This window comes from Anopheles gambiae, chromosome 3 (genome assembly GCF_943734735.2).
Source record: "Anopheles gambiae chromosome 3, idAnoGambNW_F1_1, whole genome shotgun sequence".
NCBI lineage: Eukaryota > Metazoa > Arthropoda > Insecta > Diptera > Culicidae > Anopheles > Anopheles gambiae.
Genome location: NC_064602.1, coordinates 3,550,720 through 3,573,924, shown reverse-complemented (window position 1 = coordinate 3,573,924; position 23,205 = coordinate 3,550,720). Strand labels below are relative to the sequence as shown.

At 47.4% G+C, this 23,205-nt stretch overlaps 1 protein-coding gene across 3 annotated transcripts; it reads left to right on the top strand.

Moving 5' to 3' along the window:
* Positions 1–208: 208 nt before the first annotated feature.
* Positions 209–16,711, top strand: LOC1277975 (protein drumstick). Of its 3 annotated transcripts, none has more exons than XM_061662742.1 (4): positions 387–1,145; positions 9,400–9,902; positions 11,815–11,835; positions 14,321–16,711. In XM_061662742.1, the coding sequence occupies exons 2-4, from the start codon at positions 9,682–9,684 to the stop codon at positions 14,370–14,372; spliced, it is 294 nt and encodes a 97-aa protein (XP_061518726.1). In that variant the 5' UTR covers positions 387–1,145; positions 9,400–9,681; the 3' UTR covers positions 14,373–16,711. The 3 variants fall into 3 exon arrangements, with proteins under 3 accessions (XP_317494.1, XP_061518726.1, XP_061518727.1); XM_061662743.1 differs by having other exon boundaries at positions 9,400–9,899; positions 11,814–11,835; positions 14,321–14,385; XM_317494.3 differs by lacking the exon at positions 14,321–16,711 and having other exon boundaries at positions 209–1,145; positions 11,815–13,348.
* Positions 16,712–23,205: the final 6,494 nt, after the last annotated feature.

The window sequence follows — 23,205 nt, the reverse complement described above, 5'->3', positions numbered from 1 at the left end:
CTCGCTTCAGCGTGAAGATCAACAAACGCCTGGCCTTTGCGCTTTATGTACCGAAACATCACCGTTCGCTCCGTTTCGCTCGCACGCTCGAAATCAGCCCCCGGTGTTTTGTGCTCCGATGTGTGTGTGTGTGTGTATGTCTACGCTGCTCGCCCGACATCACATCGCAGCCCGCAGTCAAGCGGGGCTACTATTGCTCAGAAAGGTCTTTTGACTTCTGTTACTAGCGCAAGCCGCACACACATTCGCTCGACACCAGGTCCAGCGCTTACTAAGCAGCTATACATACACGTACACACGCACACAGCGATAGGCGAGTCGGGTTTTTGGTAGCAGCAGCAGCACCACCACCACCACCATCACCCTTCGTCCCTCGTGCACCGCGCACCCGCTCTCGCTTTACACATTACGGGGCGAGCCCAGGTCGGGCCGGAGAAGTCAATTCCAGTAACCAATCCCATCCGCTCACGTACGGAAGTTGCAGTAAGCGGCAGCAGCAACGGCAGCACACCAGCAACAAGCACGGCAGCAATATACCAGCAGCGCAGAAGCAGCAGATCCCGGGGACCTATCGATATACCAGCGCCGACACGGGTGCGTTAAACGATCATTCGAACTCGATCGAACGAGAACGCTTCGTCCCGAGCTACGCTGAGCTGAGCCGAGCAGAGCGAGAGAAATTTTGTACCCCTGTTTGGAGTGATTGCATCGAAACGGCACAAACGCAGATTCAATAATATACACACGCTTGTCGTGCAAACGTGTCGGGTAGTTTCAGAGTTCCCGAGCCCGTGTTATTTTTGTGTGATTTTTTCGCCTTGCAAGGTGAAAGTGAAACGGTTTTGGTTTTTCGACCACAACAAACAGTGGAAAAGATCGTGCCAATTTAGTGACGGATTCTTTTTTGCGAGTAAAAGGATGATACTTTCCTCACAAACGTGTGAATAGTTCTATTGCATCGTGACCGTATAAGGAAGTTGTGAGGAAAAAGTGACACAAAAGCGGGTTTTAAAAGCTAGCTTTGAGGAGCAGTGCACTTTAATAAACGACTCTACGAGTGGATTTAAGTGTTGGAAAGCCGCTTCATAATACCAGACGAGCAGTTGTGTCAAGACTATTGCAACGTTAAAGCAATCACCCGAAAGGTAAGTAAAAAAGCATTAAACTAAAGTACTGTTATTGGTTGCATAAATTATATTTCTTTTGTTGAATAATTACGCAATGGAGACAGTTCCAACGCCTTTCAAATGGGAGGTTTTTGTGATGGAAGTGCAATGTCAAATTGCCGACGGCTTATGTGCATAAGGCATTTTTTTTACTCGTTTAGTATAGATGGTTAAACAATTAGAACAATTTTAGCTCAAACTAACAAAACGAACGATTTGGCGACATCTTCCATCGCTGTTTGCCGTCGATGTTGATCACATCTGATCGGCAACACCCTCCATTTGCTACCGTTTCGGTGGAAAGTAATAATCTCGCCCGCGGTGAACGCAGGCGCAAGGAACGAATCGCGTCACGGCAAATGGCGCTACCGGTTTTACGCAATGGCTACCGTATTGCAGCGCGCGTGCGAAAGAGATAGCATGCGGACGGGTCTGCGTGCGTGTGCTACTGTGTGCGCTCGTTCCGCCGATGCCAGGTAGCTGAACGAGCGAGAGAAAACCAATAGCAGTTGCGCTCGGTTGCTTGGATGCTGCGGTGGAGTTGTCTTCTTAGCCCGCGTACGCTTCCCCTTTTGCGTGGAAACGGAGCTTTTACCGCTTTCTTAATAATTCCACCGCAACCAACACACACACACAAGCACGTGCGCGCAACCACACACACATACACATGGCGATCGGACGCGCTAATGCTACCGCGCGCGTAATGCCGGTAGCGCGTGCCCGCCCGCAGCACAGTAGCCAATGAGGGGAAAGAGAGAATACGGCGCAAACCAAACCAAACGGAAGCAAAAGCATGATGGCGATCGTCTGCCGTTTGAATAACGCACTCTCGTGATCGTTAGGTTTCGGTTTGTTTGACTGTAAAAAGAAGCGTGGCTTTATCTCTATAATTTAACACTTTAAACCGTTAACAGCATTCGTTATCGCCACTTTTCTCCCAAACATATAATAAATAGAACCGTCACGTAATGAAGTCATCTATCGGGCGCGAAAGAGGCCAATTACAGCACGCTCTACTCAAAAGTGGAAGCCGTTCGCCGTTCAACATGCTTTACCATCTACACTCGAGATCACTATCGCGTCATTGGGAGTCTTCGTCATCGGCGGCGTCGGCGGCGACGAGAGACAGTTGCCGTAACCCGAAAACCAATGTTTCGCTAAATGTTCCCTCAATTAGGCGGACAGTTGTTTGATGGTTGTTTTGCAAAAAGGGGGTGGTTTGAGAGCAGACAAAAAGAACAAGAACGCGAGAGTGGCAGAAAAGTAAATCTTGTTCATCGCCAACGCAAGGGTCTGGGCGCGGAGGGGGACTTTTTGTTTCCTGCAGCCAAAGTACTTTGCGAATCGGTAGTTACCGGTCTCGGCGTTCGTATGAGATAAGAGCTCGTTGTATGTTTGTTTGGGACACGGTGACTCCCGGTAAAGCGTAATGGATGGAGTAGAGCCAGTAGTAGTAGTAGTAGTAGTAGTACTAGTGTCTGAGCTCGGCACAGATCAAACGCCACACCGGCCATGGTGGTGGTGACACGATCATGGTTTGCCGACGGCCACCGCCATCGGCCCATTACTTCCGCTTTGATGAACCGATCCCGGTCGTCCGGTCGAACCAGTTTGAGGCGCGTTTTCCCGTTAACGCTGCACGGAGGTTCGAATCTAGCGGATGTCGTAAAATCACCCATCTCGATCGTGTGTGTGTGTATGTGTACGCCATTGGCCATCATTCATTTGGGTTCGCTACTTTCGTGCGTCGCGATGCTCCAAAAGTTGAAGCTAATTTATTGGTGGCACCCGTGGCCGTGGGGCCCAAAACTGGCAGCCAAAATTGGCACCGATGACGATGATGACGCTGATGCTGTGACGGTTGAGATTTATAGCGTGCCTCTTTCTGTGATGGGTCTGCGTGTGTGTGCGTATGTGCGTGTTTTATTTTTGGCCTGAACTAGAAACGCGTATCGCGTGGGAAGCCTTTTCTGAGATGGCTGGTCTAGTTGTGACACATTTTCGTTAGATTGAACTGCGTTGCGAAAGTATCTGCTTCAAATTATATGAAGCATTCATGCGCAGTTGTCTGTGATTCCTCGCTAAAACCAACGAATGAATCCCAATTAAAAGTTTGAAACGAATAAAGACATTCATACCACACAGATTCTCTGTAAAAGCTCTTGGACCATCCTTAAGGTGAAACCTATTGCAATAATTTGTTGAGTCACCTGATTCATTTATCATGTTCTTTCGGTGCTGATCGATTAGAAGAGAAATTTCTTCACTCTATGTCTTCACCTGTAAATGACCAAGTGTGTTCCAATCTTCACAGAGAGATCGAATCGATTGAAGGCCTTGCCTGACATTCCATTTATGGTTCTAGGACTTTCTCATTGCATCCTACACGTTACGAAAAACACGAGCCACAGCTGAGCTGCCCGGGACGCAAGCCCCTTTATTTCGAGTGTTGACGTTTTGGGCTCGATGTTCAAGTCCACTCGATCGGACAACCGAAAACTGATCGCACTTCAAGCCGCAGAAGTGATTCCGAAGAAAGGCGGCATTGATTGTCCTTGCTTGTCGTACACGGCCACGCACACCAAACGGCCATGAATGGGGTAGAGGATTGAAACACACAAAAGGAAGCAAATGGAAGGATAAAAGGATGCAGTGTTCGGGATAAAGGAATGCATCTCCCGATGGCAGACGAGAGGAATCTGCAGTATCATCATACCACAAGTGGGTGTGGAGTCATTTTTCATATCCTTTTTTGCTGTGTCAAGAGAGAGAGAGAGAGGAAGGGAAAAAGATTCTTTTGAGCCATTTCTTTAAGCTGGCTGCTCCTGAATTAAGCCTTTGAATGATCGTGCGGGCAAACAATTGATCGGTTGCGTATGCGTGCACTTGTGAATGAAGTGGCTCGAGCTGTTCAGCGATTCAATAAATCATTCGAATCGATTGTATGTGGAACAAATCGTTGTTCGCTTCATTCATCGCCCTTCGGTGCACAAATGGATGGTGGTTGATGGAATGTTTGGAATGGAAAATCCTCCAAATTCCAATATCTCTTTTCCCAGTGTTTAAGTAAGTATGATAAATCGAGACTCGATGCACTGCACTCGTCGATGTAAACCCACGGTACACCACCAAGTGCACAACAATTAGACACTTTCGACCTTTGCCAGCCCGTAAATGAGCTAGAGAAAAATGGCCACACACAGGTGGGATTCGCTGCAGTTTCAACTGAGGGGAAGGCAGCAAACAAAACATGGGAGAAAAACCGGCCTCGTTTTCCGCTCATTAATCACCGATGTCCCTTGTAGTCGTCCCAGGGCCCCCGACCCCAGCTCCGACTGCGTTTGTGTACGCAAAAATCGTTGCACATCGAAAACCAAGACCACCCGATGCGGATCGTTGTCGGCCGAGGGCACACACCAAGCCGAGTGCTCTCGCCAACATCCCCGTTTTTTTTTTTTGTTGCTTTTTGCGCATGCGCATGACAACACCACGCCGCTTACCGCTCAACCGTCGGCGCAAGCGTTACGCTTAAAAATTAACAGCAGATTTTCATGTCCAACACTGTTTGCAACTCGGCACTTCCCATTTTCGAACACGGTGGTGCCGGTACCTCCGCCTTTTGCGCACACTGCTTGGAATGTGCAGAATGTTGCACTCTGGCTGCGGCGGCCTTTCGTAACTGCAGCAGCAGCAGCAGACGCAAGCGTCGGGTGTACGGGGACCATGGGCCTTACAAGACGAATGCACTTTATTATGATGATGAGGACGCGTACACGGTGGGAAGATGTGTGTACGCTCGTTCATTTGCCACCCCTGTTCGGTGTGGCTTTCCTCCTCGCTGCTCGCTGAGAGGTCTTAAGTCACAGTTGCAACGCAGCAATATGGATGTGTCGTAGGCGATAGGTTGGGTTTCGCCTGGCTGCTTACACGACACATAGACACGGCGGTGTGAAGTGGGCAATTCCGTAATGCAACGCTCTCTTCCTTGTTATCGCCCTCGTTTGCCACAAGTTAATTCCAAAAGCGCCTCGGGTCGTCAGTTGAATGTTGATCCCTTATGGTTGACTGTGCAAGAAATTGGTTCGTTATTCATGGACACTTCATCCGGTCTGTGTGTGGTACGGTGTGAATTTTGCCAAGCGACTCATTGTTGCATTTGTTCTCAATTTAGTTGTCTCAAAATTTCGAGAATTTCCCAAACCGTACTCACAACAGCTCACTTTTGTGCAGTACAATTCATGGCGAGCATTGTCTTTGGGCCATTAGGAAACAATAACTAAACACATTGATGAGCCTTTGTGGAACTATAAATGGCAAACAAACTCATGCAATGCCAACCAAAAACCAGCACACGAAAGGAGCGCCCAGGATGCTGCTTTGTTTGTGTATTTTGACCCAAAAAACCACATGATTGGCAAACTCTACGAGTCCTGCTTGTAGCTGTGTGTGTCTATGTGATGAAGCAAAAGGCAAAGGCAACTCCTCTCACCAGGAGATCCGTCGCTTTCTGAAGCCTCGAACCCTCGATTGACCCATCGAGCACCGAAAACCGAAACAATGAACCAACCAGACCCTGCGCAATAGTGCCCCGAGACCCACCCCGAGACGGTTCGGGGTGGTCTTTCAGCAGAGCTATCGAAGAAGCAGACAACATAGACTTTCGGTTTTTACATTGCAAGAGGATTATTATTACCACTTGATGTTAAACATCTGCCCAACAGCCGCTACGCGCATGATGACTCATACTGTTGTGGTGGTGGTGGTGGTGGGAAGATAGATGAAATAATGCAATCAAGCCACGGTAACAAGCACCGCCAGCGGTGAGGTGAGAAGTTGACCGTCAGGGTAAATACGGATTCCGCAGCCAATTCATACAAACCGAAACGAACACAAATGCTACCAATTCCCGTATGACGGGGACGCGCGGGGAGAGAGACTTTAATGGTTTGGGATGCCGAGTGCGCGACAAGCTAATGGGTTGGCTATTAAGCCACGACGACCGTTGGCAAATTACTTCCCCTCGCGGATTCGGTGTTTCCCGCTTGTCCCCCAGAGGTCAGCGGTGTGTACCTCCGGAACACACGCATGGTTAGGACGCAAACAACCACGGCACTGAATCACCGCACTGATTGAACTACGCGCCGCCGTGTCCGAGACCTTTCGGAAGGGTGCGCATGTTTAGTACGGTTTGAAAAATGACACAGGTTGGAGCAGCAGCCACAGGGTTTCGGGTGGTACAAAAAGCAGCCTTCCGCAGCTTGCGCCACCCTTACGTCATGGAAGGTCAGCGACGGTGGTGCCTGTTGGTCGTCGTCGTCGTCGCCTTCTTTGACGCTTGACGGTGTTTCTTTGTCTGTCCCGTCGGTTACTATGAATCACGGCTGTGCGCGTGTTAAGTAAGCGTCTCAGCAGTGTACGTCAGCGGTTGCGTTGCGTTTTGTGACAAATGTCTAAACGTTTGGATCGGGTTTTGTTTGGTCGATTATGAAGAATTTAACACAAAAGGTGATTTGAAGCAATTTGAGCGCGTGTGCGGTTAGGCTCAGAAGAAGATCGAATGTCATTCTGTAGGTTACGAAGGAATGAATTTGAAGCTAAAGTTACCACCGTTTGTGGGTTCTTCACATTCAGCTGAAATATCACTCAGTGTGACACGAGTCATTCCACACCTGTCCCCTGGCACATCCTGTCTGATTTGTGGAATCAAATTTGTTTCATTCTTTCACATAACCCTCTGTGGATATTCATTTTCGTTCGAAAAATCAGTCATCCCGAAACCCCAAGCGGTAGCTCCCGTATTAACACACCGCTTAGCACGCCGCTTGGCATTTAGGCAGGGTTCACCATTAGTGCGCCAACTACTACTACTACCGATCCGGCTGAGCATCATCCCCTGGGCGCAAATCTGACATAAATTATAAGCAACTTAATTTCCCACCCACGGCTTCGGGGCAATAAATTTCAATTATATTGCATCAGCCCTCGACCCCGACCGATTGCCGTTTGATCGTTAAGCTCTGGCAGGGCACCATCGACGGCTGTGGCGTTTCCGGGCTACCGATTTGTGTGTGTGTGTGTTTTTTTTTTTCGGGGCGCAATTGGAGTATCACGCGCCTCCATTCCGGTAGCTAACAAGGCAGCAACATCTTGACAAGGGAAGTGCAGCAGCAGCAGCAGTAGCAGCAGCAGACCCTGCGCTGCATGCTGCATGGCAGTGGGGTTTCCAGTCTTCCAGTGGGTTGGAGTATTTTTTGTCTGGTTGTGTGCTTGGTTGCTGCTGCTGTGGAACTTTTGACAAGCGTCCCACTGCGAGGGAAGGCTTATTTATCTGTTTCGCGATGAATCAATTAGTGGTGCGAAAGCTCACAGCAGCAAGCGATCGTATCGCTGAAGGAATGTGATAAAACGATATCGAGCTCGGATGTGCGCAAAAAAAAAAAAACAAAAAACTTGATTAATCCAAAAACTACTTTGGTAGCCATTTCGGATAATGGAAAGCTTCCGATACGCTTCTGCGTGACCCTTCGTTTGCAAGAGTGACACCCACTTAAGACACCTGAGTGAGGAGGTGTACACATATATCCTTCACGATCTCCGATCACATCATTCAAAGCCCACGATGAGATGACCGGTAGTTACCGTGGCGGCACAGGGCGTAGGAAAACCGGTGGCTAGACGGAAACGAGTTTCCGGCTTGTGGAACAGGTCATCAACACTGCGCGATGCGCGATTATGCGTGGCGGGCCGCGCGCACGTAGATCCGATGTTTACGATCACTAATTTGATGCTGCCGTAGCCAAACGTGGCGTTTGTGCGTTGGCCGCAATCGTTTGCCGCTGGCACCGACGGACGGTAACGAGCAATGGTAGCAAACGATCGTGGATGGATCATAAACGGCGCCAATATCGATTAAAAAAGCGAATGACGATGTCCCATTACCAGTCCCCGGCGTCTCGACAATCTCGTCTCGAATGAAAGCAAAGCTTCCGTCTGTGTGATGGTCGGGTGATGCGAGCAATTGCCACGATTGCATGCTGGAGGTGGTTTCGCTAAATGGGCGCTTATCAGTGTCGGAGATCAGTGGGCAAGGGCAAATTCGAGAAGCCAGCAGTGAAGGTAGCTTAAATCGTTTTTTTATTCGATTTATCTATCTCCTAAGCGCGAACCAAAAATCGAACCCAACTAGCAGCAGAAAGGGGCTAGGCGAATGGGAAGCAACAAAACTGCATAAGTGTCCATTTGAGTGTCCGTTTCAGTGTTCGCTGTGAGGTAGCATTTATCACAGTATTCCTCTGCGCCTTCCTTGGACGAGAGTGTTTTATTGCTCCAAAAGCTCCAGTGTGAAGGTTACGCCGAGATGCAGACATGTGGGGGTTTGGGAATGATGAGATGCTGCTGCTGCTGCTGCTGATGTTGCTGGAGGTCATCCCGTGTGACAGTGACACAGCTCGAGCCAATGTCGCGGAGGGAAGAAGTTTATATCGTCCATTAAATGTGGTAGCGCGTCACGATTGCGACCGGTGTCTGTGGCAGGCAGGAAGTGTAGTTTGCATGAATTGTATGGGAGTGAAACGCTCTAGATCGCACAGTTGGTAGAGTAAATACAACGCAAAAAAGTAATCCTCTACCTGATTGGTCATAAATTTTAAAAGGATTTGAAATTAGTACGCTTTGCCCTCGAAAGAGGGTAAACAATCCGAGCCAATACGTAGCAGACTAGATGCATTGTATTGATGCTCGCTTCAAGAAAGGGAGGCTGCCGGATGAAAAATGAGGTTGCTGACGGGGCAGCAGTTCATATTTCATCCATCCAGTTGATTGTAGGCGTTCGCAATCTATTGCAGCCACCTTGTGTAAACTGTGTGTACAACACTGCGTGCTCCCCTTTATGCCGCTACAGTGGTCGTTAGTGCTGATGATCGTTTGCACAGGCACCACCGGCAGCACCAAACCGACCTAGCGCAACCGAATATCACACAAATATTTACGCAACCGCTACACGACACACACACACACACACACACACACACACATACACACACACACTTGCGGTGGAGGTGGAATTTTGCAGCAATTTAGATAAAACCTCGTACCAATTGGTAACGGGGGCGCTTGGCCTTTGGCGCGTAAAACGCCATCAACTATTTTTACGCTCACCAGTAGTTTATCTTATTTTAACGCTTTATTTCTTTCCCCTTCCCCCCACCCCCCCCACCATCCCCATTTACTGCAGGCATTAATCATCGTGTTCCGGCGGAACACATTGTGGCCCCGATTGAGTGAGATTTGGTACGGCGGCTTACACCCGTCCCGGCACGTAGGCGATAGGAGTCGAGACGATCCCACCACCCAGCAAAAGGGGGCAAGACAGCGAGAGACAGACAGACAGACAGCGCGCATCATCAGCGGCAGAGCGTCGATCTTCACCGAGCGGCCGACGGAACCACCGGAGCACCGAGCACCGGTAAAGCATTAACACCTTACATTAGACGCGCCAGCAACATACACCACCACCATGTTTGCGGTAATGCGTATTGACAACGACGACCGTAGGGCCGACTTCCGTCGCAAGATGCGACCAAAGTGCGAATTCGTCTGCAAGTACTGCCAGCGGCGCTTCACCAAACCGTACAACCTGATGATCCACGAGCGCACGCACAAAAGCCCGGAGGTGACGTTCTCCTGCGAGGTTTGCGGCAAATACTTCAAGCGGCAGGACAATCTACGCTCGCACAGGTAAGTGTCCCATGGGGGAGAAACGAGATATTGGGCAATCTATTTCACAATGCACAAGCTTATCGATTCGGAATCGGAACAGATCTTTCCGGCGGTACGCCTTTTGTCGATCAATGCGCTTTATTACGACAGCGCGATTCCACGCGACCCACGACACTGGGGGAACCAATGAGCTCGAGGCTTGCGGTCTGAGCCGTAGGGCTGTTAGTGTGTTTCTGTTTGCCTTTCAATTCCTTTGACGGTTCTTCTCGGGCTTTGGTTGGCTTCTCATGGTCTTTGCCTCGATCGGCTAAACCCTCGATCGACCGTTCCGTTTTGTTGCGGCCGTCGTTGTTGTGCGTGTCAATATTGATATTGTTGTACGGATTATTTGGAAAACATACACATCCTCTGGACATGATCGTTTTTGTTGTTGTTGTTGTTATTGTTGCTGCGAAAGCCGCAACTTATCGCCGGGTCGATAGCGCGCGTGTGGCGGAGGGAAAAAGGTACGAACCATTGGTGGTTCGTGCAGAACGTTGCAACAACCGTCTCGTTTGGCGGATTCGTTATCGTTTGCGAGTGTTGTGCCGATGGGATTTTTCGTCAACCCTGCATGTAACGACACGAGACGGCCAGCTAGTCTCTTCCGGTCCTTATTCGGGGCGAAAAAACGGGGCGGCAAACTTCAAACAACAACCCCAAGAAAGGGGGAGAGAGGTTATCTACGAGTGGTGTTGCGCTTATCAGTGCCCAAGCTTTATGACCTTACACCATTACGTGTCGGCGTGTCGGCACTTGTCGGTGCGTTTGTTGGAGGTTAATATTTGAGCAAAGTGTGTGTGCGTGTGTGTGTGCAGGCCCGCACGCATCACTTGCAGCTAGATGAGATGAGGGAAGAAAGTGATGGGCACAACTGGATTGGCCGTGTTTGACGATTAAGCAATCGGACAATCGGGTTTGAATAATCTTGTACGGAGATTGTTCGGCAACGGCTCATTCAAGCCTATGGATGGGACCGATCGTTCATTCAGGTTAGCGTTCATTCATCACCACACTGGGGAGGGATAGGGAGAGCAAACATAACATGTGTGTGCTGAGGAAGAATCTAGGAACGAACTAGATGGCTTTAGAAGTTGCCTCGCCACCTCGCTGGGCTGGAAGCAGGTCGCCGGGAGAGTTTGTGGCAAACGAAATAGAGTAATAAAACGCACCGTTGATAAGTTACGACCAAACGTATCGTATGTCAGGCCCCGTCCACCTTCAGCCGTGCACAAGGTCCACGGTCCCCATGGCAGACTGATTTACATATGACAATTCTATTTCGCAGTTCCGTTGCCGTAGTGTTCTCTCCCCAGTATGCCAATGTAGCATTCATTTGTTTGTTTAGCTCATCCAATGCTTTATTTCGCTAAAAAAAAACAGCTTTCTCCCTGTGGGGTTTGCTAGTTTAAAAGGGTTTGGTTTAACATTTAGTCATCTTTCTTATTCTGGGACTTACTTCAACTGGCGAGAGGAATGTGTGACGGTACCGCGTTCCAAGATGACACGGAGATGAATCTTTTCTCACGCTTCTTGATGGCTTGTAACACACTTGATCAAAGCGGCGTGACACACTGCTCCGTTGCTTTCCTATGTTTTGTGTCGTGTCTTTCGAGGCATCGTTTGATGGTGTAACATGATCGGTCACCGCACGCGGTAGATATAATAATTGTTGTGTCTTCTCTGTTCGTTTTTTGGGATGACGAGAAATCCTTCGGAAAGATCATCAATCTGAAAGTTTTTTACAATGTTAACCAGAATGCGACGATCGTTTGATCAGTTTTGCTAAAACGTTACTGCATTGTAGTGCTGATTTATTGTTTATATGAAGTTAATTAATGTCTTTTTTCTCGTTTTTTCTTATTTCTTTTTATTCCTTTTCTTCACACAGATGCAGTCAATGTATTTGGCGGTAAGCACTATTTGAAAACAACAAAACAAACAAACAAACAAAACCCACTTCCCTTCGATCTACACTCATTTATTTGCAAAACACATACCTATTACACGACAAATATACACATATATCTATAAAAAAAACAACAAACCACTCAAAGTAAAACCCCAACCAATCAACCAACATAAAAACTTCTAAACAACAAATGGGTGATGGAGAAACATATAAATATACCGTATATAAATAGAGCAACGAAACAACAAACAGAAAAAAAGAAAAAAAACATATACATACACACAAAGCGTAATGGTGAATAGCAAAGAACCAAACCTTACTAAAGCAAGTAGTGCAAAGCTGGAGCGAAACAAACGTCCCATGTGTGTGTGTACCTGTGTAGTGTGGGTACTTAAGCTGAAGCCACTTGTCTGCGAGACAAGCGGAACAACACGCCAAAACAGCAAAAATGAAAAGCACCCGGGGAAAGCACAACACCAGAACCGAGAGCATACACTAACTACTTACTTTGAATCTCCCAGCATTAGGCGAGTGCAAAGTGAACAGATCAGCTCGAACCAGCCCGTGTGTGATCGAGCGGATCGTGTAGACTTGCGCCTAGCGGTGTAGAATGCCGATTACAAGAACAGGGCCGGGAAAGGCTAGAGTCAAGCGAAATGTGTTAAGATTGAAAAGCGTGGCATATGCGTTGACGAGATAACACGAAGCGTGCAAACATAAAAAAGGATCTACAATTCGCACCGGCGGCGACTGATCGAACGGTGTAAGGAACATCTTAGCAGGATAACAGAACAGCGTGTCTGGCCGTGTGTAGCGTGAGCCAAGCACAGCAGCAGACAAGCAAACGTAATAGAAGTAAAAAGATTTTAGCAGTTGTGTCAGAATGAAACAGAGAGAAAGAGAGAGAGAGAGTGAGAGAGTGAGCAGAGCAGGCACGCGATCGCGAGTCGTTGTTAACGTAAGCATAACTGTTCTGCGATAATTGTCCGTTTAATGTTTATAAGTAACCGCATCACCTTCGCAAGCCATCAATTTGTTTCGCGCCTTTGTTCGATTGAATTGCTTTCATTGTAATGTCCAAATGGCGAATGTTTTTGATGTGTTTAAATTTTATTTTATTTGTACCGCTCTCTCGCAGTTATGTTTGAATTGTTGTTTGTTTAAACTTCAAAATTTACTGCAGTACAGTTCCTTACCCGCCATAATGTTTTTTTTCAATAGCATTTTTCTCCCTCCCTTTTCTACCCTTTTCTACCAACCCCTTTTTGCCATCCTTTGCGCTAAGCGACGCTTTTCATCAAATGTCCGGAACCGGAATTCCATCACTACGCGGACGCGGCGTCTGCAACCACGAGCACGATGCACGTGCAAGAAAACCCGACTCAAACCGATCTGTTTTGGCCCAAAAAGTGACACAAACAAACACCACACACAGAGACACACATACACACACCAAAAAAAAAGGACTCATGTTCATGTCGATCCACACGGACCGTCGAATTGTTTCGAATGATTGCACAGCCAATCGAAACAGTCGCGATCGGTTTCGGTGGGCAATGTTTCGGAAAAAGGCTTTCAAAATTCTCCATCTCGAATGACGATCGAAGGACACCGTTTACATTAACAGGCGATCGTGCACACTGCACACCCCGGAAGGAACACTCGTACACTCGGGACGTTTCGGTCTCAAAATTGTTTCTACTATTAGTTTGCTAAGATTTATGTTTGTGATATAGTTTGGTATCATCGACGTACCCGGGCTGGTGTTCCTTTCGGGGTTGTGGTGTGGAGCACAGTGTGCCGTCATTCTAACCATGCACAAATGACGCAATGATCACTCCACAAAACCGTCACCAAACAAACAAACAAACACACACACCCACACAAACCTACTGCATATACACAACTATCTCAAAATTTATGAAAACAAAAATTCAACAACAACTTAACAAACAAACATCACCGTAGCTTTCGATGCAAAATTACAAAATTACTGATCTAACACTCAATCACCTCGGGACACTCACTAGCTCACTAGTAGCCACTTATCATTTTCCGCACACTACTTAGTCGCACACAGCCTGCTCAGATCCTTCCTTCCTTTCCTTCCTTAACTCTTTGCAAATGGACCCTTGCCAGCGTGTTGGTTTATTCCTTCCGTTTCCCACTCTCCGCTTCAATGTTGCACCCCAAAATTATGTAGTTTACCCGCTAATACAATAATGTGTATTGCTCGGCTGTATTGGTTCTGTTTGGCTTTTCGGTTTTGTTTCTCTTTCGATTGTGAGAGTGTTTCTTCTGGTACTTAGTTTGTTTTCTGTTCTATTATTTGATTAGATTGACCAAAAAACCTTCTCAACAAAACACAAAAAAAAAATTCTCAACCAAACAAAAAGCTCAACCAGCAAACAAATCACCATTATCTGTTTTTCGTATTTTTTTCTTTTTCTTTCTCTTTTTTCCCTCCAACCACACCCACGGACAGATCCATCCATATGGATAGGACAATGAACGGTAACAACAATCGAGCATACTGAGCTCTAGTTTCGGCGGATTGCTTTACCCTTGCTTGTCTTGTTTTTTTTTTACTTTATTTTTTCTGCTAAATCTTTACAACACATAAAAAGATGCATTTAGATTTCGTATCCTACCCCCTACCCATGAGTTCATGATTTCAGCAACAAAACAAAACACAAAAAACACGCTCACAAGATAAAGAGCTACGCGTAATACATTATTTTTATATTATATTATATTATTATTATATTATTATTATTATTGTCAAGCAAGCATCAACATTATTCGTGAGCGGAAAATGCGTTAAAGATAGGCATACGCAAGAGGAAGAGAGGAGAAAGAGAGAGAGTGATTCCGAGGTCCGGCAAGCACAGGCCGTGTGGACACAGTGGAAGACGATGTACTCACAAAAAGCAGTAGTAGGTGCGGTTGGAATAAGTTATTTAAAAGAGCATCGAGTTGCGGCCTTTTATGTGTATGTACAATATTCCTTCTAAATAAGATTCTAACGCTTAACGAGTAGTGGGGAGCATTGAACGTATCGTATTTTTGTTTTCATCGACGCTCTCGAAGCGCCAATGTGTCCGAAGAATGTGAACGAACCGGAGTCGTTTCCATCTGTACATATCTTACCCAATGTGACACACAGAATCAAAATTATACTGACTTGTACTTGTGTTTGATAGAAGAGAGAACAGAGAGCTCGCAAAAATGGGCCTATAATAAGCACAAAATCAAAATCATACTACATTGAGAGTTTGCGCGCGCGTCTGGAGCGGCACAATTTTTGATTGACCCACTATTTAAGTTTTACTACTAATTTATGCTTGAACAAAAAACACAGCAAACAGTGATCGGTGATCGTGAGTGATCGTGAGACAGCTTTTAAAAAGGAAAGGAAGAGAGAAACATGAGTTTACGAATCAAAACAACGATTTGTACGCGTACAATGGAAGAGCACCGATCAGGACTTATATGTTGTATTAATATACTACACTATCCCAGTTATGATTGTTGATTTGTAAGCGATAGAGTAGGAAGGTTAACGTAGCAATAGACATAACACCGAACTCCACGACCCGACCCGCCTTTTCCTCACACTTTGCCAATGCCATGATTTATCTACCGTTTTACACGCGCTGCTAAAACTTGTGCACGGATAATGTTTGGCCTATTCCCACATACACTCGCAACACACGCAAACACGCATACCCGTCCAATTCCATACCACGCAAAAGAGTGGTCATTTGCACTAACGGCATCCAATAAAGTTGCTGAGCATGTTTCCTCCACCGTTGCCACCCGGAACATGCCATTTCGTACTTGTGCACGGTGTGTCGTCTTTGGTTGTGGTTAGGATGGCCCGATGAGCCCACGATCGCTCGTTGATTGATGTGAGAGAATCATCGGCGCAACTTATCTCCACCATCCATGATCACCGATAAAAAGGTAAAATTAAATTTGCATCAGAATACCCTGCCGGCATTAGCGACTCGTTAGCGCGGGGCGAAGAAAGGATCCTGTCATCAGGTTTTATTAACTGCGATCGGCGGTGCTTCGTCGTCATGAAGATAGTTTTGGAGGTTGTGCATTGACCGTGTTGTGTAAATCACTTACATTAGCATCCGATAGGCCGTCGGATACACGGACCCATGCGATTGTTCATTTCACAGGGTTAGGTATTAGTGCTCCTTCTACGTCAAACGCTTCCTTCCGTTTCCAGATTCGCATCCGACGGTGATGACGTCGAGCTGCGGAGAGTGACAGCTTTTCGTTTTAATTATTTTCCCTAGACTAATACGTTAAAACCGCGCTTAGAATAGATTCTAGTCTGCTGTAATTATGTTAGTAGCAATGTCAGCACAGCATACGAGCAAACGAGCAATCAGCTTATTGATCAATAAACTGGCGATACAAACGAGAAAACCCTCCATTTTATCCCTGCCCTCCGTTTATCCAGGCTACCACAGCACAGCGCTGTATTCTTGTAGCGTGACTGCTCCCAAAAAGGTGCCAAACTTGGGTACTGTGCGTACTGCTGTCTCATCAATATACGCCCAAGAAACGATTTCAATAATGCTTACTTCATCCGTATGACATCAGAGTATAACAATCTACTAAACAAAACCGGAAATGTATGTCTTAACTGAAAGCAGAACCGAACAATCACTCCAATCCATCGGCAATAGGTCTGTGCGTGCAAATTTGTGTGAAAAAACGGCAACTCATGCGTGTGTGTGTGTGTGCCGTGGCAGAAGGAGTGTATCAATCGTACATTTAATGCATTGCAAACAATTTTGAATATTATTAGCAACAGTAAAGAGCTGGCAAAATATGCCATGAAAATTGAAATAGAAAAGCTTGTTTTTTTTTCATTTATTCCTTTCTGATTTGTTTTATGATGACATATGGATTGGTGTATAAAAGGTAAGTACGATGACATTCGATCGAATATTGAAATTTCTTTCTACTCGATCTTTCTGCTGTTTTCCTTCTCAGAAATGGTTTCTGAAAAAAGCTTGCCAAGTGATATCAAAAACAAAAAAAGGAACTCAACGAAATTCTCAAACCCCAAATAAACGCAATTCAGCGCACATGTAGCCCTCCCTTGCACAGACGATGAAAAGCAATTTACAAACGAAAATCGCGTCACAGCGGGAGCTCTTTGCGCCAATCTCAATAATCATAACATAAATATTTTCCCGTTTATGCGCTGTTAGATTCGCTTCGTCGCGTCTTTTCTCTATCTCTCTCTTTCTCTCTATCCTTTTGCGTTCTGTTCTTCGTTCCGTTTATCGGTGAATGTCCACTGGGCAGAGGAAAAAGGTCCTCCTTCCACCTCCACCCATCGTGTCCACGACGTCGGAGAATTTCAGACGTTCGGTGGTGCTGGAAGTCACTTTAAATTAGATTCCATCGGAACCATATTTCATCGCACGACCACATCGCACCGGATGTGGCCTAAAAATGCTGGACGCCATACGAACGCAGCGCATTTCAATGAATGAATACCGAAAAAAACCGAATTCATGGAAGCTGTAACACACCGTGCGATGAGCAAAACTCAGTGATTCATAATTTTATGAATGAACAATATTCTGATCCATTAGCTGCGGTTCCGTCGATCCCACAGAGAGTTGCGAATTGCGAACATTTCCAATGTCTACAGTGTGAAACGATTCAGCTCAATTGAGCATATCCGTCTGGATTGATTTTTCATCCATGCATTCAACTTTCGAAAGGATATACGACTACGATGCACCGTACTGCTTTGAAAGTGTCATAAAACCTTCAATGTACCTTCCAGCGCCGAATGTACCCAACGCCCAAATTGCACAGCAAAGTCAAAACATCATAAATTATGTCCGTTTGCGATCGTTTGACGAGCGTTGGTGTGGTGTGTTCGGCGATGGCTGCAGCCCACCTGCTGACAGACAGCAGACGTCTTGCTTTCGACGGAATTGCCAGTGCGTTTTACTGCCACCGTAGCGAATGTACTCCACAACGACCACAGTTGAATAGAATTCTAGCGTGATATCACACTCCCCCCTGCAGGAGGATACACCGTCCGATTGTACACCGTAACGACCCCATAGAGTGATAAGGTTATTTTTTTTGTGTGAGCGATTGTTTTGTGCTGGCAAACAAAACGCACCGTTCCATTGTAGTGTTGGTGTGATTGCTACCGTACTTGATGTTGGAAGAAATTCGTTCGTAGAAGCAGCAGCAGTTGCCCTGCTGGGTTTGTTTTCGGAAACTTCAATTCGATGTGCACAGTTTGATCGTGCTGGCAGCTTCGGCACGAAACGTATCTCGAAACTCATGAAGGCGCTGTGAGCTGCGTGTGAGCATTTCGGGATGAAATTGATCTGTCTGGGAATTGGAAAGGGCACTAAGGGGTAAGTGAGGTTTGGCATGTGTCGACGAAGAAAGATTAAGCAATTGTTCATAATTTATTACAAGTGAAGGGTCGCACGTGTGTTTGCAGTATGCCAATCCTCGTTGGAAGGTAGGTAGCACATTCTGTACAAAATTTGTCTCAAAGATGGCAATCTCAATAGAAAACAATAGAAGCGAAATGTTTTCGACATATGCAGATTTATCACTTACATCAAAAGACTCGGTTGCTAACAACAGTTACTGGTTGGAATTTATGACCAACAGAATGATGAAGAGTCACCTCTACACACACGATCGTTGACAGAAACAAGCGATCACATGTACTGCATAAAAGCGATCGTTACTTAGTCACATCCTTGAGCGTGTTTGAAACATAAAATTCCCCTTCATGCCTTTCCCCCAACGTCATGGCGGGATGGAGCTGGGAGCAGCTGAGCGAATGACTCACGGGAAAAAGGAAACAAGGTGAAACCCACTACCGCGATCTTCACCACCGCGTCTCATCTTTACCGCGTTCCCGCCAGGGAGTGATTGAAGCTCTCGCACTTTGGCCCTCGGGGTTCGGAGTGTTGATCCGACAACTCATCGCACAGGAATTTAGCTGACCAATCGAGCATCGAGTGCGCCACTCGTCGTCGCTAGTGAGTTGCATCTTGCTGCGAAGGCAGTGCCGATGTGGGAAGCAGCCCGTGTTTGGCCCGCGATGAGTAGCATAAGTTGTTGCTTCGATGCCCGTATCGAGCATTTTCGACAACTCTGCCGATCGAGCTGGCCGATTGATCTGCCGAATTCTGGCCCGACCGGATAGGTTGGGATGCTGTCACAGGGTGGGCAACGCAACTGTCAGCTGTCGGCAGGCTGGGCAGGCCATGAAGTCTATTGAAAACGGTGTGCCGGGTGCTTCGAGTGATCAAGTACCAGTGCATTGTAACGGATGACGACGACGACGCAACGACGGGCGAGGCAGAGGGAAGAGGATGCAATGGCAGCTAACACTAAGCGTGGCTGGTCGAGTATCGCTTACAGGCCCGCGTTCCGCGCTACACTACAAAGTGGAAGTGTGATAAAATAACACACCGACGAAGCGTCTGGTCTCTCGATCCGGTTGAGTGTGCTCACGCGCCCGGACGCTTTCGGCAAGCCGTCGAAGGAGGCCGGTGTTAATATTCCAGCATAAGTGGCCACCATCACTACGTGGGAGAGGGGAACTGAAGTGATACACAGGTAACCGATACCCCTATCGCCCTGATCGTGTGCGCCACACAGCTCGATCAAACGGCCGTCCGGCCGGCCGCGGAAAAGCACGCCAAGCTATCGGGTTCGTTTCTCATCTGCCCGTTGAGATCTTTCGATTTTGATATCGTCACTCACCACCATCACCACCACCACCGCACTGGCACTGGTCACCCCACCGGGCACGCGGGCCGCGGTCAATGTGTTAATATTTCTATTATTAAAAATGACACACGATGACCAATCGGGCGATCAAACGGCGATCAAACAGCGTCATCATCAGGCATCGTGCGCACCTCATCATTGTTGTAGAGCCGCGGCGTGCTGTTGTTGTTGTTGTTGTTGCGCTTGTTTGTGGTTGTTGTTGGGTGATCGATCGATCAGCTTCGACGCGCTTGATCGCCTTTCAGCCGGCCCTTTTCATCTTCCATCGACACCCGCGTGTCGGGCTGCGGGGCGGATGGTTAGAATGTTTAGCTGAAATAATAATAAGAAATAATAATCGGACGAATGGTGTCGGGCCGGGCAGCAGACGGACGGTAAACCGACCTCGTTGGGTGACTTTTCTCACGCGTAGTGTGCCACTAACATGGTGCATGTGTGTGCATGTAAAATCATGTACTTCAACAAAGGCTTTCAGATGATCTTTCCCCATCAAAACCCAACGCTAGACCTAATTTTGTGGAGCAGAAGTCTTTGGGAGCGATCTTGAGTCATCGTACAAACAAGAAAGGAATCACCGTACGGGAAGACTCGTCTGATCTTAATCAGGCAGCAACAGCTTCCCAAACCCAGGCTGCATATCTCGAACAAGACATCAGGATTGCTCGATCGCTTCATCTGGTATTACTCACCGGTCGGCAGCCAAGACCTCGCGGGGCCGTTATTTGTCTCCGTTTTGCGCTTCCAAATAATCGTCCGTTATGTTACGCTACCGCGCGTAGCGTGACGGTTGGTGTCAAGGAATTAGCCTAAAATCTGCTACCCTGCATTTCAGCGCCAGCTACTACTGCTTCGAGTGGTTCTGTTATTTTGCCGTGCACGGAGCCACAGAGGTAGTCCCAAGATTACTCGTTAAGATTGGTAGTGATTAATAATTTCGTTGATTTCTGTCCGGAGATATGGTGTGCCGGTCCCAGCCAAGGTGGGACACGATTTCACTGGAAGCACTTGTGCGTTAATGATGCCCCCTCGCGGATGCCCGGGGAGACCAAGAGGCACGCAAATTCGCCGAAGGTAGAGCAATCCTTTCTTCCCGAAGGTTATCCCGGCAACCGGACGAGACGAGATAAAGTTGTTCGCCGAACGAATTTGTTTATCTTTCCCGTCACGTTTTGCTTGTTGCCGTTTTTACTGCCGTTGCATCTTTTCTTTGGCGCTGGCTCAAATGGATGGGTGAGCTTGAGCTGCTGAATCTGGGACGGTAGCCCAAAATGATAAAGATCAAATCGAGCTGATAGGGTAATAAATAGCCACAGGATACAGGAGCGGGATGGGGCTAAAACTCGGCTCGACTATTGAGTTTACACAACCACCAATATAAACCCAACAATGTACAGACAGATTGTTCAAGCCTTTTTAATTACACCACGCCTTTACATACACACTAATCAACCGAGCTAATTAATACGCTACGCATTCGTTAACAAGCGATGATGATCGTGCAAAGAAGCCGGCGGAAGACTCTTGGTAGAGAGAGAGATGAGCTTTTTTGGGTTTCGGTAGCCACCGCTGCTTCCGTTCGTGGTGCCGTGGACTTTGATTCAGTTTTCCTGTCCGATGCATCTCCAAGAAAGGAGGGCATGAATAAGGCCACAAGCAGGAAAACTCTCCAGTACGATGGATATTACTTCTTTTCAGTTGTATGATCCTTCCGGCTCAACCGACTGGCCCAAGATGTTACGAGATCACTCTTGGATGATTAACAGATTTACGCTCAGGAAAGAGGGGATTTGAGAACGGAATGAATGTTCCATCATCGTCGTCCGCCCTCCAGCAAGACATTTCCGATTTGGGGCTTGAGATTGCTACCGACCGGTACCGACGGTAACATACGAGACCGAAGACGAATTATGATGATGCGGGAAATTAATTACCAGTAGCGCCGGATCCGAGCGAACGAGGCGCTCCCGGGCAGTACGCGGACGAGAAGTAAATTGAAAATGACGCATACGACCGTCTTATAAAGTAATCTACTTCATTAGACCGAGCCGGTGCGGTTTGGCGCTTAGCCCGACGCTACCTAACTTTGTTGCGATCGTGCGATGGGGATGATCACGATTACAAAGCCGAAGTTGCCGAATTCAATCACTTTTTCGAACGGACCGCCGCCTGTCTGTCATCCCAGGCGGCAGCGGTGATTTTCTGTGAGAGAGCTTCACATCGGTAGCTAGGCAACGCGTTGAGCCCCATGCCGTAATGCGATTAATCGGTTAGACTTTGGGAAAAACAGTGGATCGGAAACGACGAACCGGACGTACCTTTTGTTGATGTCATGGTACGAAATGGACCAGAAGCATCGAAATCGTAGCAGCGAACCGATAGCAGCATTATTTATAGCAACCTGCCAAAGCCGATAGGCATCGTTGGAAAGCACTCCGGTACGTTCGGTGGTCGTAATTTGATGCGTAACCACTTCTGAATCATTACCATCAAATTTCGAGCCAGTTCAGGAAGCGGTTCAAATTTCTTCCAAACACATTTGCTGTCCGCCATACGGGTTTTTGGGGGATCGTAACTTATTAGAGCCAACCGCGTAGAACATCTTCAATATGGACGCCTCGGTCTCGGACGACATCCCATTCCCATCTGCAGCAGATCGAGTGGCCAATTAACTTCTAAAAGCTTACATAACCCCTATACATCGCACCCGGCGGTCGTGAGTCGTGAGGGTGCGTGTTCCGTGGCCGGGACAGTGGGACAGAAGTTAAAATTATTATTATCCACGTCTTTATTCGATGGTTCCATTTTTTTTTCACCCCTCGATTGTCTTTGGGCTGTGTTTCAGTGAACCCGTGCTCAGTTTTCGGGTTCACCTGAACGCATCGTGGACACCGCGATGGAGGTGTCCCATAAAGAAGGTGTAGCTTTTTCAAACAAGTTTGCGTCGCGCGGGAGGTTGCGCGCGCCGGTTTCCGGCGGATTGTCGGTACGGACCCCATCGTCGTTCCTGCGCAGGCCTCGTGCGGCAGCATATTATCGCAAATAGGGGGAGACTCATCACGCGCCTTCTCGGCCGCCCCCGGAGAAGGCACGGTAGAGGACGCGAGAAGCCACAACAGCAAGACGCGAGAAGCTCTGGAAAATGGACACCATACCGTAGCGAACGGTGATTCTGTATCAAATTTCAAGTACGATACCAATTTTAATATTTTATAATCCCCGAAACATATAATTTTTGACATTTTAATAATATATCTCTCGCTCCGGGGCTGTCATATTTCGGTCGCGCCATATGCGAACCCAAGAGCAGTGGGGACAGCTCCTCGGGATGTTGGGGAGGAAGCAACGAGGAAGCGTGCTCTGGAACCAACCGTGGGTCTGTAGCATCAGCCGGCAACCGTATCGGATCACTGGCTAGAATGCTAGTGGGGGTAAGGATGATATTGAGAACGATCACACAGCCGGAGACATAAATTTCGCACCCGAAATCTTCACCCAGGAATGGCAACGGCAACAAAACAAAAACCCCTCGTATCCAAAGTCCCAAGCTTCCGGATG

Bases quoted from the DNA above. Each gene is read 5' to 3' on its own strand.
- LOC1277975 (XM_061662742.1), top strand. From the start codon at position 9,682: ATGTTTGCGGTAATGCGTATTGACAACGACGACCGTAGGGCCGACTTC. The intron at 9,903-11,814 runs GTAAGTGTCCCA...TTCTTCACACAG, and splicing joins GACAATCTACGCTCGCACAG to ATGCAGTCAATGTATTTGGC. The intron at 11,836-14,320 runs GTAAGCACTATT...ACCCACGGACAG, and splicing joins TGCAGTCAATGTATTTGGCG to ATCCATCCATATGGATAGGA.